This window comes from Festucalex cinctus, chromosome 1 (assembly GCF_051991245.1).
Source record: "Festucalex cinctus isolate MCC-2025b chromosome 1, RoL_Fcin_1.0, whole genome shotgun sequence".
NCBI lineage: Eukaryota > Metazoa > Chordata > Actinopteri > Syngnathiformes > Syngnathidae > Festucalex > Festucalex cinctus.
Window position 1 is genome coordinate 38,191,036 of NC_135411.1, and position 15,144 is coordinate 38,206,179.

The 15,144-nt window shown below is 39.2% G+C and overlaps 1 protein-coding gene across 5 annotated transcripts in view; it reads right to left on the reverse strand.

Annotated features, from left to right (window-relative positions):
- The window catches only part of ap2a1 (adaptor related protein complex 2 subunit alpha 1), a 28,752-nt gene that overhangs the window by 9,905 nt on the left and 3,703 nt on the right, over positions 1–15,144 (reverse strand). For 3 of the 5 annotated variants that reach the window (XM_077534535.1, XM_077534520.1, XM_077534513.1), the window contains exons 2-13: positions 14,893–15,104; positions 11,996–12,189; positions 11,777–11,906; positions 11,182–11,283; positions 10,573–10,832; positions 10,261–10,429; positions 9,961–10,098; positions 9,543–9,725; positions 6,912–7,009; positions 6,606–6,837; positions 5,264–5,452; positions 3,970–4,124 (exon numbers count right to left, since the gene is read on the reverse strand). In XM_077534535.1, the coding sequence (XP_077390661.1) occupies positions 3,970–4,124; positions 5,264–5,452; positions 6,606–6,837; positions 6,912–7,009; positions 9,543–9,725; positions 9,961–10,098; positions 10,261–10,429; positions 10,573–10,832; positions 11,182–11,283; positions 11,777–11,906; positions 11,996–12,189; positions 14,893–15,104 (2,062 nt within the window). Of the gene's footprint in view, positions 1–98; positions 162–3,969; positions 4,125–5,263; positions 5,453–6,605; positions 6,838–6,911; positions 7,010–9,542; positions 9,726–9,960; positions 10,099–10,260; positions 10,430–10,572; positions 10,833–11,181; positions 11,284–11,776; positions 11,907–11,995; positions 12,190–14,892; positions 15,105–15,144 lie in introns of all 5 variants that reach the window. The other 2 variants (XM_077534526.1, XM_077534506.1) reach the window with 1 other exon arrangement.

Here is a 15,144-nt window from a genome sequence, read left to right on the forward strand (position 1 = left end):
ATATTAACAATACGACTGTATGAATGCCATTATGACAGTATGAAAGTGTCATAATTGTGGTTTTCTAGATAAGCTTGTAGTTTACTACAGGCCCTTACTCCAAGTCACCAGAACCCTCCACCAATAAGGAGTCAGAGGTCTCGGTGGGCTGTTCCAGATCTCTGTCAACGCACAATCACGGTATAGGACAGAGGACAGACACACATTCAAACCAAAAACACACACATACGCCCACACACACACACACGCACGCAGGAAAATGGAGAGAAGGAAAAGAGAAAAAGACGAAAGACAAGTCACATACACAGTAAGTTAAAAAAGAACAGACAAGTCAAGAGAACCTGCCAACCAGGAAGAAGAATAGACATGAACTCTCACTAACACTTTGGCCTTACACAAGCCAATTCGGTTAGCACTTTTAGAAGACTCAAGCTTCGGGAAAGTCAAAATGTTTTTACACTGTCACCTCATTTGCTCACAACATGCATCAGGACTAACGGCCAGTACCTTGTTCAAGTGTAGTCTGACAAGGAAGTGTGTGAACTGGAGCTTGAACCCACAAACTTTTGGTTGATAGACAAACAGTCTAACCACCTAAACAAACCCTGCCGCTTTGCATGTAGTTCACTGTTATTATCTGCATTGACAGATTGTTAATACTTAGTTAAACTTGTACAGTAAATACAAATTGCAAAAGTGAAAAAGTGTCACCTAGTATGAACATAAAAAAACAATTACAGATGGCCACTCACTAATGTGAAAAAGTGACGTCGTTCACTGACTACAAAATTGAGCTGCTCCTTAAAGCGACTAATCTTCACATCAATGGCACTGAATAACCTTCACTTCTGGCAGGTATTATCTATCACCACTATATGAGGGCGAGGAGCTAAGCATTCAACAAACCGAAGAATAGTGGACAGTAGGGGTGTGAATTGCCTAGTACCTGACGATTCGATTCGTATCACAATTCACAGGTCACGATTCGATTCGATACCGATTAATCCCGATACGAACGGTCACGATTCGATACCGATTAATCCCGATACGAATTTATAAGTCGATTGTTGCGATTTTTTTTCATTCATATTTAGAAAATACTAATCAGTAAGCTTGTAGAGTGTAAGATTTATATGAAAATGTATTATTTATTTATCTGAAATTTCAGTCTTATAGAGGTTGTAATCTGTTTCATGTTTGAACAGCATTAAAATAAAAATATTAAGGCTTAATGTGCCGTTCATATAACATTCTTCCATGGTCAAGGTGTGAATCCTAAAAAAAAAAAAAAAAAAAAAAAAAAAAAAAAAAAAAAAATCGATTCTGCCGATTATTGAATCGATTCGAGAATCGCGCGATGTAGTATCGCGATATATCGCCGAATCGATTTTTTTTTTTTTAAACACCCCTAGTGGACAGGAGTAACTGTGCTACTCGCTAAGCTATTATGAAATGTAGTCACAAACCACAAGAGTAATTGATGTGGTACAGTACACTTTGAACAGATGTCTGGCTGGAAGGAACCACTTTACTGTTTAAGGTAACCAACAATGAACTGCTAGCAAGTTGCACCACAGAGTGCTGAAATTTAATTGTGAGTTTTAGGACAATGCACAATAAAAATGTTTTATTTTTTTTGTATTATTATTTCTAAATCATTGTAGCTTTGGCAAAGACATTCAAGAATATTTCACACTTAAGTTTATATTGTCAGATATCGCTACGGTGAGAGGATTAAATTAATACCCCTATGAATTTTTGGCCATATCGCTCAGTCCTTATTGTTTTAGAAATTGGTTGGAATGAGGAGAGAATAAAAGTTCTAAAAATTCAAAAACAATCTTCTCCAGGTTGGCAGGTTCGTAAAGACAAATATAAGGAAGAGTACAACAACAGTGTGTTAACCAGCAGACAAGCACATGTTGAAAAGCAGTCTTCATGTACAGACAACATACAAAGAAAACAACACCACTCACATCAAAACACAAAGTGACAGTCCAACATCTTTTTTTTTTTTTTTTTTTTTTTTTTTTTAATCAAAGCCGTTTAGTTCCCCCCCTTTTTCTTCAAAGCCCAGTATGCAAGATCACTTGTTAAAAAATAGTGACCACGCCGCCACAACCCCCCCACCCCGGCCCTATACTAACTGACTACAAGCTGTATATGTCTAATCTGTACGTACACCATCTAGTTTATAGAGTAGTCTGCTCGGGCTGTTGGCTATCCAGTCATATATTCAGATCAGTGGATTAACCAGGGCTAAGCTAACGAAAGGCTAATGATTATTTAGCTTAACTGTACCTTACGGGTTAGGGTTAGGTGGAAAGCCACAAAATAAAAAATAAAAAAGGCCACCTCTCTTTCTGCTTCTCTGTTGAGCACAGACTTTCTGTGTGTTTGTCGTTGTTTTTAATGCCACATGATTGCGCGCGGTCACGCGAAACACGGCGGGAAGTTCTCGGCGACGGCGCTGTCGGACCGCAGCTGTGCGGAGCCGGTGTGAATTGGCCAAAAAATTGACACGTCCAGAGCACGCAATCAAGACACACCGCACCCCAGCCGCACCGCACATCCAGTGTAAATCCCGGGTTATAGGTTGAGATGGAGCCTATCACAAGCGGGGATGTCGGAGACATGTGTAATGCTACATATGATTGGCCGTAATGGCCGAGCCAGGAACATAAAAGCGCAAATGCTGCCGTCACTTTTTAATTGGTGTCATGCACGTAAAACAAAAGTAAGGAGTAATGACCCTCTGTTTTGAAAATGTATCAAGTAAAAAGTACAGATAATGTTTTTAAAATGTAATGGATAAAGTAAAAAAGTATTCTAAAAAATAAATACTCCATGAATTACAAAGTACTAGAAAAAACTACTCAAGTACAGTAACGAAGTATTTGTACTTCATTACTTCCCATCTCTGTACACCACACACTGCTGTGAAAAGTACACAGCGGAAAAGTCAACGTATTCAATTTACTGTAGGTGTGGCAACACAAGATGGCCGCCGCTGGCTTCACTTCTCGCTTGGCATGAGCAGTCAATGTTATTATTTACGTCCGTGTTGTGTCAACCTGCGTATCTGCCTCAGAGTCTTGACTATCTTTTTTTTAAAGCTTAGAGTCAGGACAGCACGGTAGCGTTTTTCTTAACATTTTCTTAACTCAAGAACTATGGTTGTACACACGCGTTCGGGTCAGCTAACATCACGTTTACAGCAGGCGACTTGAATGACGTAAGAACACTTCTCTCGTAAAGCAGAGATATGACTACTAGAGTACGAGTGCGCTTGGTGATGTGATGAGTACACGGATTTCCATGCTATAAGGAAGTCTGTGGATGAGCAGCGCTCAACGGAACAGCGTTTTGGGATCAGAATATGCATTGTCAAGCATGCCGGAACGCTGGTAATACATTCTTTGCACGTTGAGAAGTACCTGAACGCTCAAGCGAGATTTTTAGAAGTGCTGGAGCTCCGTACCGGTGCGTTCCGGCCCACTTAAAACACTGTGCAAGATACAATTTTGAAGTGTCTTTAAAGCCCTTAAGCAAAAAAAAGTTTGCAAACTTTCTTCATATAGCTTAAATCAAAAAAACCTGATGCAACCACAGCATTTTAAATCCATCATAACAATATAATCTCTGTGCAACTAGAATTATGCTGAATAACACGTCTTAGCCTGTCAGAAGTTTTGAGTTGGCAGATAAAAGTAGATATTTTTCAAACTTTCAAATGCTATTTGTTAACATGGACTCCCTTGCACAACCTTGTTACTTATATCAACACACAGAGAGGAGGTTGCAGACTGGACAGACAATTAACGTCTTCAATTGGCTAACCAACAGCACACATTGACATTTACTTTACAACATGATTACAAAACAAAAGTGGCTCAGAAGAAGCGCCAACTAGACTTTGACTAACAGGCACAAAAGGATTTTACGTCTGCTCATTCGAGTGACCTTCACCTTAGAAAGCCGTCGTCATTAACTGCAGCAGAAGATGCAGCAGGCCCTGCTTCAGAGAACACATCCACCAACAGGCTGCCGGCACTGGTTGGAGCGGTGCCAACAGGAGGTCCAGCTCGGATTCCAAGAAGGTCTGCTGATGGTGATGGGGTGGACTAGCAGAAAAAGTACATTTGCGTAAGAACCAAAACGATAAAACAACTGCCCATGTGCACTTAAATGATAGCTTACAGTAGTATTAATTTTGTTAACGAAAACTAAATACAAATATTTTCGTCAAACACACATTTTTCACCAACCGAAAACTATGGTAGACTAAGCTTAGACTAGACTAAAACCCCCAATAGTAAGCAATAACTGGGACTAAATCAGGATACATTTTCATCGACTAATAAAGAGGAGATGAAAATGTAGCTCACTTAATAAAGACTGGACTCAAATCTATGGACGTTTTAGTTCATGAACAAAGACGAGACGAAAATTAAAATATTGTAAAATCATGTGTCTGTTAATCTGTCACTAACACACAGTGACACATCCCCTTTCAAATCGGCAGCTAGCGAGTGCAACAAATACATGGGACAGACAAGAGGTGGATTCACGCTGAATTGAACAACAACAAAAGTAAAGCATTATTGGCCATGCTTTGTTTTGCTTGGAAGAAAGAGAAGACATGATATATGAACACATTATTGCTATACTGAAGTGGAGAAAAACCCTATGCTTGATTTTAGTCGAAGGGAATGTATGTGGACACAAGATAGCTAGAAAAGACATTGTGGTAAATTAACAAAAACGTTTGGTGGTGGTTGTTTATAAAGTAACAGTAATCCAACAGCTGTAACGTTCCAACAGTGTTAATCCGACCGCTAACCAATGCTGGCTAACTTACTAGCTTGTAGCATGGAGTCATTATAGCCACTTGTTGATATACTCTAATTGTGTGTGAAGTTGTTTTTAATCAAAAAGATGAGAAAATTTTGGGAAATAGTTTTAGATTAGATAGAATGGTTCAATATAATATGCTGACAAAAAAAATGTAAAAAGGTAAAATGATTGGCCTGACTAAAACGAGACTAAAATGTTGACAGCTTTTGTTGACTAAAACTAGATGAATAAAATTGTCTTGGACAAAAATAAAGACTAAAATGTTCGACCTATAGTCAAATAAAAGGTGACTAAATAAAAAGCGGATGAGGTTAGCTAACTATGATAAAAACTAACAGGTGTGATTGAAACTGGACTAAAACTGACACTAAATTTAAAAACGGCTGATAAAATGAACACTACTTACAGCATTGGAGGCAGCCATTGCTGATGTGTCTGGACCCCGTTCGCCACCTCCGTTCAGCTCCCCGCCTTCCCGTTTGCTGTCCTCCAGGTCTGTCACAGACACTGCACCAGGCCCCTTTTTCTTCTTCAGCTTAGCCAAAATCGAAGACTCCCTCTCAGGGAAAGGAGGCATCTCCTCCAGAACTGTAGCCTATCCGGAGAACAAACACATAACTACTTTGGAATGCAAGTATCATTTGCAACGGTGCTCATTGGTATACTAGCCAGAAAAAGAGACTCCTCAGTGGTAAAGGACCTGCAAGTATATTGTATAAGATTCACCCCGAATATCTCAAAGATGTTATGGGATGGTTGACATCACTTAAACACTGCATAGAAATTTGGGGCAATACCTCTTCATTGAGAGACTAGGACGGTGGTCCCCTTTTTAAAAAGGGAACGAGCATGTTCCAACTGCAGGGGAGTGTCAGTCCTCAGCCTCCATGTGAAATTATTTTTCCAAGTCTAAAAAGAATGGGCTGTGCTTACTGGGACTCAGGTGGAATCATTTCAGTATTTTTCCCCTTAGTAGAATCCAGACAAGTCTATCGCGGTAGTTTTGAGGCAAATGGGGGCTTTACGTTTGTTATGGTCTGAGGTTGTATCCCAAAAGTGCAGACACAAATAAGAGTTTAACACTTTATTCGCATAACATCAAGAGACGTGGAACTAACTTAACTTGACCAGAAAAAATGAGAAGGCATCGAGGAAAAGCGGAGCAGGTGGCCAGCTGGACGGAGGAATAATCCGACAAAAAACACACTTCTCAGTTAGGCTTATATAGACAGTGAATCGATCAGATTGGCTGTGGCTAGACATGTGGGTAACAGGACTGACATGGAATTATCTGATTGGCTGTTGACCAGATAAAGAGATTAAACATTCTTGACATCCCACATCTCCTGACATCACATAGCTTAAGACCAATTGAAACTAGATGCTGTTACATGCTGATTGCATCAGATGCCAAACAAAGCACAGTCATGACCCAAACATAATCCTTGCATGACCTAAACATAACCCTGGCATGATCCAGTCATGACAACGTTCCTACCCTCAAACACGGTCATGTATTTCCGGGTGGTGACCAAAGGCTAAAGTTGCAGATACGCAACAAAATATGTGGAATACTAAGATGTGTACATTAGCAATGTGAAGAATAATTGCACAGCTGTTAATAACAATGCCAGGCATTGAGCATAATAAAGCTTTCAAGCTGTTTATCCCCATTTTGAAATATTATCTTAATTAAGTTTGAAAGTTGTTACACATGAATACTAACAAATAAAAAATGATTGAATTACCAAGACATCGGTGCTGGCAATAGAAGAGAGCTTCAAATACTCCACGGCACGCTGCTGCAGCTCTACATCGGAGTTGCGAATCTGGCTGTCGCATCGCAGGACCTCCTGAATCGTGGCCTTGGTCTCCGGGAACAAGTTGATAAACTTGATATAGGCCGACAACAGCAGGGCACGAGTCGGCACGGAGCATAGGTGGAACTTGGAGTGGAGAAGGTTGAACTGGACCAGGGGGCTGAATGACACAACATAACAAGTTACTTTTTATGCTGTCAACTGAATATTTTGTTGCCTAACAATGACCCATACCTAGAACGGGGGTCGCCAGCAATGAGGTTACCAAACTCTCCAAGAATGTAGCCTCCAACTTTCACCATATTCTCATGACAGGCAGGGGCTTGCAAGGCCTGGAAGAAACCGTAACTTAAACTTTGTCGGTTTAGTTTAAGGTAATTAAATGTTCTGTTTTTTTTTGTTTTTTTTATCCATCTATGTGACTTCTTTCTTTGTAAATATCCCATGTTATAACATGGAGACTTGCGACTAATAAAGCAAAGTGGCCAATAAATGTACATAAATTAGGGCTGGATATTGATTCTAATTTCCTCAATCGATTTGATTTCGATTCACAAGAGTTCAGTTCGATCCAATTTCATTTTTTTTTCGATTCGATTTGCTTCAATTCAATCCGATATTGATTAATTATGGAACGGCAATTCCCCCTAAATATCAACGATATGATAAAAAATAAATAAATAAAAAACTCCACAAATTACAAATTAAATTCCTCCTCAACTGGTTAAATGATCTAGTTTATTAATTAAAGCATTATAAGTGTGACAAACATTGACATCAGCAAGGATGAGATGAAACTATTTTAATTCTAATTCAATAATTGTAAATATAAATTAAAATATTCTGAATTGTCTTCATGTAAAATCAGTCAGGTTTTTTCATAAATGTAAGAAAATACTTTTGAATTCATGTGCAGTAAATTTCAAGAAAACAGTCAAACAAAAAAAATTGCCAGTAAAATTCTATTTTCTTATGAATTTATGGGAAAAAGATATTAAAAAAAACGATTCATGGCTTTAACAATTGATAGGCTCAACAAGGAAAATCGATATGATATCAATTATTGATTTTTTAAAAACCCAGCCCGAATATATATGTTTGTTTTTATGGCTAAATGTAGCTGTTGCATCTTCTAATTAGTAGGGGTGGGAATCTCTGACATGAGGCCGATTCGATATGTATCTCGATACACAAGTTGCGATTCGATTGAAAAACGATTATCTTTCAGAACAGAACGGTTCGATACGGTTCGATTAAGTTTGGGAACGACACAATTTTCGATTCGATACGATTAATTTCAATATTCAAAACTTATAGTGACATTTTTTGCTTGTAAACATTAATCTTAAAACACCACAAATTTTTACAGTATCTACAAATGTGTTAAAAAAAAGAACAACAACAATGTCTTCTATATTTTTATATATTGAATCAATTATTTAAATGGACCGGAACAAAGGGCTGGGCGATACGACTGAAAAATGTATCAGTTTAAATATTTATTAGTTGTTATTGACAGTTATAATTGTTTTTTGTTTGTTTTTTTAATTCAAAATCAGGATCAGGAAAACAAAAGGCTGATAATTCAATTTGAAATATAAATATTTAACCTTTAAAAAGACACCAACACAATTAAACAGAATATGTCAACATTGTGAAGTATTTCAGAAACATACATTTAAGACATGAAATAAACCTACCGTCCAGCCAAAAGAAATATGAAGCCACCTTATGGAACAATAAATCTATCAAACACATTTTAACAACTTAATATATCCAAAAATATTTCCAAAAGTGCCCTAACCTTTTTATCAACAATTTTTGTTTTTAACAATTTTTGTTTTTCTTTTGCCATCACATTCATTTTTGGTTAATGTATGACATCTTTTTTGTTTTTTTAATCTGAGACACGATGATGACCACTGTTTGTTTTGTTTTTTGGGCTGTCGTTCATTTTGAGTTTGATGACGTAATCGCGGGCACGTCTCAGTTCTCCTATCTGCTGCTCATGCTAGTTGTGTACATTGATAGGGAGCCACAAACTGAGAAATGAGATACTTGCAGTGTACTTTTAGCTTAGCTGGTGTGTTGGCTGTGGGACATACCTGTGTCGTTTGAATCCATGCATTGGATCGTCACGGGAGTTATTCTTTTTGGCTCGCGCGCAGTACCAACGCTGGCCCGGGACATACAAGTGCACCGAGAGGACTCGATAGCCATGGGAAATACCGAGATGTACGACACCGGCTTCTGCTAACTGTCTCCATTTGCATGTTGTCACTCGTTGTGCGCGACTGCGCGCGTGCCATGTCGCGAGCCCGGCGTTGACGGTAGGCACCCCCCCCAAAAAAAAGGTGTGTAACGTCTATGCATTATGTTTACAACATCCGGGGAATGAAGCGTCTCTGAGCGCTACTTTGCTAGCTCTCTGTAAACACGGAAGTAGCTTGAATAGTGATGCTACTGAAATGTAAACAAAACAAGTAGAGCACGGCGCAGAACTCTTGCTATTGTTATGAAAACCATAAAGCCTCACTCGCAACCGATTCACAGCAACGCGATATCCGGTCCACAGCTTTACAAGCAATATATCTAAGGATTCCCGGCGGATTTTGTATTGGTTGACAAGTCTGCTACCGATACGGCCGTTTAGCTCCCCTTGACGACCGATGGTTCGGTCGAATCGGTTTTTTGTCCCACCCCTACTAATTAGGTGTGCTTTTTGTTTTTGTAGTCTTTAGCAGTGGGACATGAAATTGATGAGAAATAACAGACATAAGGAGCACCACCAATGTCAGTGCAAACTAATTGAATAGATATTTTTTATGCTTCAATCTTCACAAATATTGATCCAATTAGTCGTACCTCAAAGACGGTCTTGGCAGCGTAGCCTTGCACATCATCCCGGTTGATGACAATCTGGATGACACGGTACCAAACCTCTTCACTGACATAATCGCCAGCTATGCGAATGAGGTTGAGAATGGTATCGACGTACCAGGAGTAATCGACAGCATACTTCTCGGCCAGGATCGCTACTTTGAGCACCTGAGAGACAACACGCGCCTCAGTCATTTGAGAATGAATCAAATTCTGAATCAAAATAGATTTGGTTTTAGACATGCACAAATTGGATAAGCTAATCAATGTACCTGGTACTTTCAACAAAAAAAAAAAAGGTAGAAACATAAATGCATCACCAAAAGAAATGTTCCCAGTTATAAATACAATACAAGCGAAACCAAAAACAAAACATTATTCTCATTTTGTCCATTTGGCATACCATCTCCTCCCTGATGGAGTAGTCTGCCGTCTCAAGGTAGCTGAGCATCTCGGCTACAATCTGCTTGGCATTGCTGCGATCACACATGGCGTACAGCAGATCTGCTGCCCTTTGTCGAACACTAACGTCCCTCTCAGTCTGCAGAAAGACCAACAATTGGTGACAAAATGAAAGATGGGCGGAGCTACCTTGAATCAATTTCGAGTAGACTTCCCAATATTTCTGACAGTTAAAGTGCGTTATTTTTTTAAAACTAGTCGCGCATTGTTGAAAAGTGAAAGATGGTGTCCGATCAATCACCTTGAGAGCGTTTATGACCGTCTCAATGTGCGTCTTGACTGCTTCATGAGAAAATTCTGAGCTGGCCAGCGTGCACATGCTTTCCAGAGCCAAGTAACGCAGGTTAGTCTCTCGGTGCTGCAGGAACTGACCCAGTTGGTTACAGGCTCGCACAAGCAGATTTGGCTCACTACGGAACATAACATGACAAAAAAAATGGTTCATCAGCATCATTTCAAAAATTGAAATGACATCCTCAGTGGCAATCCCTGTTTTTTTTGTTTGTTTGTTTTTTTACCCCAATTACATCAAGTGTAGGCTCTAATTGCTCACCTGTCATAGTGGATGATAAGGGAGATCGCCTCAAAGAGGATAGCATTCTTGGCATTGGAGTGCTGTACTTTCTTTGACTTGGGTGGCTCCTGCGCCTTGTTGAGAATGGTTTCCAAACACTCCACCAGACGGCCCTTCACAGCGCCATCTTCAGGTGGAGGATAGCACTGCAGCAGGCGCAGCAGCTTACAAGACAGCCACGGTGCTGGGACAAAGTAGTAGGTGTAATCTTGCAGGTCGGTGGACGCCGATGAGACAATCTAGAGAACCGCAAGACAAAACGGCAGAAATTTGTTTTATGTTTAGTTTGAAAGTAAACTTCAGCTGTGAATGTCAACAGCTTGACACTTGGCCTCTTTTTTTGGAAGAATTATTCATCTGCCAAAATGATGCTGCTTGTGAACCATATAATGATTGTATCTTCAAATTTTTGCTATCAATTCACAGTAAAAATATTTTCCATTTAAGCCACATATGAGTATGATCTGGTTCAATACGTTTTCCCCCTACATAAACTGCAATCTTGCATATATGTAAAAACGCAATCGACTTGTTCTCTAAAACTTCCATGTGAAATGTTCCGTGGTACAGTTCACGCTGATTACTCACCCTGCTGAGTCGAGACACTGCCAAGGAAACACAGGTCTTAAACTCATCTGGATTCTTCTGGCTCAAACAGGTGATAAGAGAAATGGCTGCTGTCACCACACCCTAACAAATATAAAAATAAGAAGTTAAAAGGTTAGCTTCTGCTATCTTTTAGTGCTGCTGATGATGGAAGCAATTATTTCAGCAATAAAAAAAAAAACATGAAACATGCACTACTGACGTGAGCAAAATATAGTTCGATTTAAATCAAATGAAACTGCCGGATATGGTTGGCTAGATGGATCATGTCTCTCTTTGGGAGAAAAATGTGAAAAATGGGACTGCTAACTGGAACGGAGCCAGATCCCTTCTGCCAACGTGCCTTTTAGCAAAGTACCGCTCGGGGCACTCTTTCATTGTGCAGCCCAATCAGCTCATGTCTTGATTCTGTATATGTTCATTTGTATTTAGAAGTACAATGAATGAAATACAAGAGTGTGAACAAATCTCAGATGTAATCCAATAAATGGCAGCATTTTACTACCAATTTAAGACGCGTACCAAATGAATGGTACTGCTTCACCATAAAAAAAAATTCATTCAACAATGCTCTTACCATGTGTTGGTCATTGAGAAGGTGCACCACCCGCGATGTCCATTCCCCCATCAGCACCAAGTCCGGAGAGGTTTTATATAGCCGCAGCAGACACAGGGCAGCTGACTGCTTCACACTGTCCATCGTATCGCTGTGGGAGAACATTAACATCATGTTAAGTGTAGCCTTAAGGATGTTTACGTGGCAAAATGAACAACAGCTCAAACAAATCAAACTCACCCAGCAACCAAGATGCGGGGGATTTCACTTGCAAAGGCCTCAGCCATCTCCCGGCTGCCCACGTTGGCAATACAGTGAAGTGCCAGGCACATGAAAGTGGGGTTGCGGCTGGACAGGTCATTTTTGATGGCATTGTTAATCAGACGGATCAGTTCGCTGTTGCTGTTGACCAGAACTGAAATGAACAGGTAGCCCTGGAGAAATAGGGATTGATTGAGCGGGAGCTTGCAGCACAGTAGCGCAGAGAGATGGTAACACCACTCTAACCTATTCTCAACATTTCATAAAATGAATGCACTGCATATACCAACCCAAGATGCTTAATGATGCTTTAAAGTCAATATATTCTGGGAAATGTGATTTTTAACGTTAGTTTACAAAGCTGAGTTAAACAAAGGAATACCACATACTATTTTAAACCATTAAAAAAAAATCTAAATGCATCTCTGATTTAATTATTATGGCACACCCTTAAAGTGGCGCTCAACCAAAACTTTCAGGGAAAAGATTCCTTGAAAATTCTAGCAAGTATGACAATGGCCACTTCAACCAGAAATTAAAATATTGCAAGAAGTAGTACAAATGTATGCCTGGATTAAAAATAACTAGCCAATTTATAATAAATGAACAAGAACTGAATGTACACAGCAGGGCTGGGATTTAAAAAATAATAATAGTGGCTAGTCAATTTTTCTTGTCAAGCCCAATATCGATTCATAAAACCATGAATCTATTATTTTAATATGTCTTTTTCCCATAAATTCATAAGAAAATAAAAATGTTTAAAGGCCAGATTTGTTTTGGTATCTGTTTTCTTGAAATTTCTGTTCACATGAATTTAAAAGTATTCTCTTACATTTATGAAAGACCTGACTTATTGCACTTCAAGACAATTCATCCATCCATCCATTTTCTGAACCGCTTGCTCCTCACAAGGGTCGCGGGGGGTGCTGGCGCCTATCTCAGCTGGCTTTGGGCAGTAGGTGGGGTACACACTGGACTGGTTGCCAGCCAATCTCAGGGCACACAGAGACGAACAACCACTCACACTCACAAGCGCACCTAAGGACAATTCGGAGCACCCAATTAACCTGCCATGCATGTCTTTGGGATGTGGGAGGAGACCGGAGTACCCGGAGAAGACCCACGCAGGCACGGTGAGAACATGCAAACTCCACCCAGGAAGGCCGAAGCCTGGACTCGAACCCGATTCCACAAGACAATTCAGAATCTTTGAATTGTTGAATTTGAATTATGAAAATATTTTCATCTCATCCTTGCTGATGTTAATATTTGTGTAACCACTTAAGTGATTATAACATGTTACTTTCATGAATAAACTAAATAATTTAACCAGTTACTGCCTCCCCAAAATGTAATTTGGAATTTAATATTTGTGGAGTTTTTATCATGTCCTTAACTTAAGAATTGATGTTCCATAATTAATCAATAGCAGATTAAAGTGAATTGAATGGAATTTAAAAAAAAAATAAAAAAAAATAAAAATCGAATCGAACAGAATTCTCGTGTATCGAAATCGAATCGATTGAGGAAATCAGAATCGATACCCAGCCCTAGTACACAGCGAAGTGGACCGTTTTTGTCAGTCAACTCTTCCACTCAACAGTCATTTCCGTGATTGACCATATGATTAAAGAGTAGTCCATATTTTTTTGTGCCTAACATAACAGCAGTTGACTTCTGTTTCCACTTGTATGACAGTATTGTTAAAATGCAACTTTAATCATCAAATTAATAAACGTTCTCTATGATAGAAACGGTTTCAGTATAGATTTGATAATTTCCCTTATTTTGAAAGGGATTTCAAAATGTGAATAAATCAGATGTGAAACAAGCTACTGTAAAAATGTATTAAAAAGTACTGAACAGTTAACAACACTATTGCCTATGGCGGTGCAGCAGTAAACTCTGACCACTTCCAAAAGCGACTCCATAATTCTGCTTACTCAATGTTTCCTGTTCCTGTGACAACGGTCAAAAGCAAACAGTCAATGTTAGATGATATATGCTGCATTACAACCTATAGGAAAAATGAGGATAACTGATCTAGATCTAATTCATTGGCTTGCCCTTAAAAAAAAACTCTGATGCCAGTTAATTTAAAGTATATGGGTTATAAAAGTAGCTTCACACTGTGACGAAGACCTGTGTGTGGAGGGTGACACAAAGGTCTTTGATCCCCAGTTCTGTCAACACTAATGGTCAAAAACCTCATCTTTTGGGGCGGTTGGGACATGTGCCATATCCACCTCTCATGAAATTCGATACTTCAGAACACTGATCTAGTGCTATTAATACAATGTTAATTTTACATTTCGGCTTCAAATGGTGCCTGTTGTGATCATTTCTTTAACACAACCAATGACAAAACAATAAATAACAGGAATAATTGTGTGTATAAATCTTGTGAGGCTCTTATCATAATGACTGTATATAGAGTGGATATAAAAAGTCGACATACCCATGTTCAGACGCCAGGCTATTCTAATATTAGAAAATGAGACTTACAAAATGAGATTTTCTAAATTTTCCACCATTAATGTAACTGAAACCTGTACAACTCAATTACTTTAAAAAATATATATATTTTCGATATGAAAATTAAAAAAAAAACAGCTGAGAGAAATATGGTTGCACAAGTGTACAAACCCTCCTATAACTGTGGATGGGGATGTGTTTAGAAACCAAACTAATGTTAAAAGGGAGTCCGCAGACACATGCCTTTCCTCTGATTAGCTCCAAATGAAGGTTATCTGTTCTAGTAGGCTTTCCCTGACATTTATTTTAGTCACATCTTAACGCAGAAGCATTAGATGTATCTCAAAGGTATTAGTCTGGATGAGGTGTTTCGAAGCAAAACGTTGAGGGAAACTTACAATCTGCTTTTCGGTGTACTTGTTGGAACTCAGCAGGTTGACCGCCTCCATGTGTCCAAAGTCAATGTCGTGGCCAAGCAGGAAGATGAAGAGCAGTTTACAGACATATTTCTTCTTGCTGTAGCCATCAAGAGCTTTGTCTCCTTTAAATTTGGAGCGAATGTTGGCCAGCTCTTTATTGATCCGCTTGATCTCGGCTTCCTTGCTTTTACCTGGGGTGTCAAAAAGACAGTGGTACAGTGTGAGGGATTA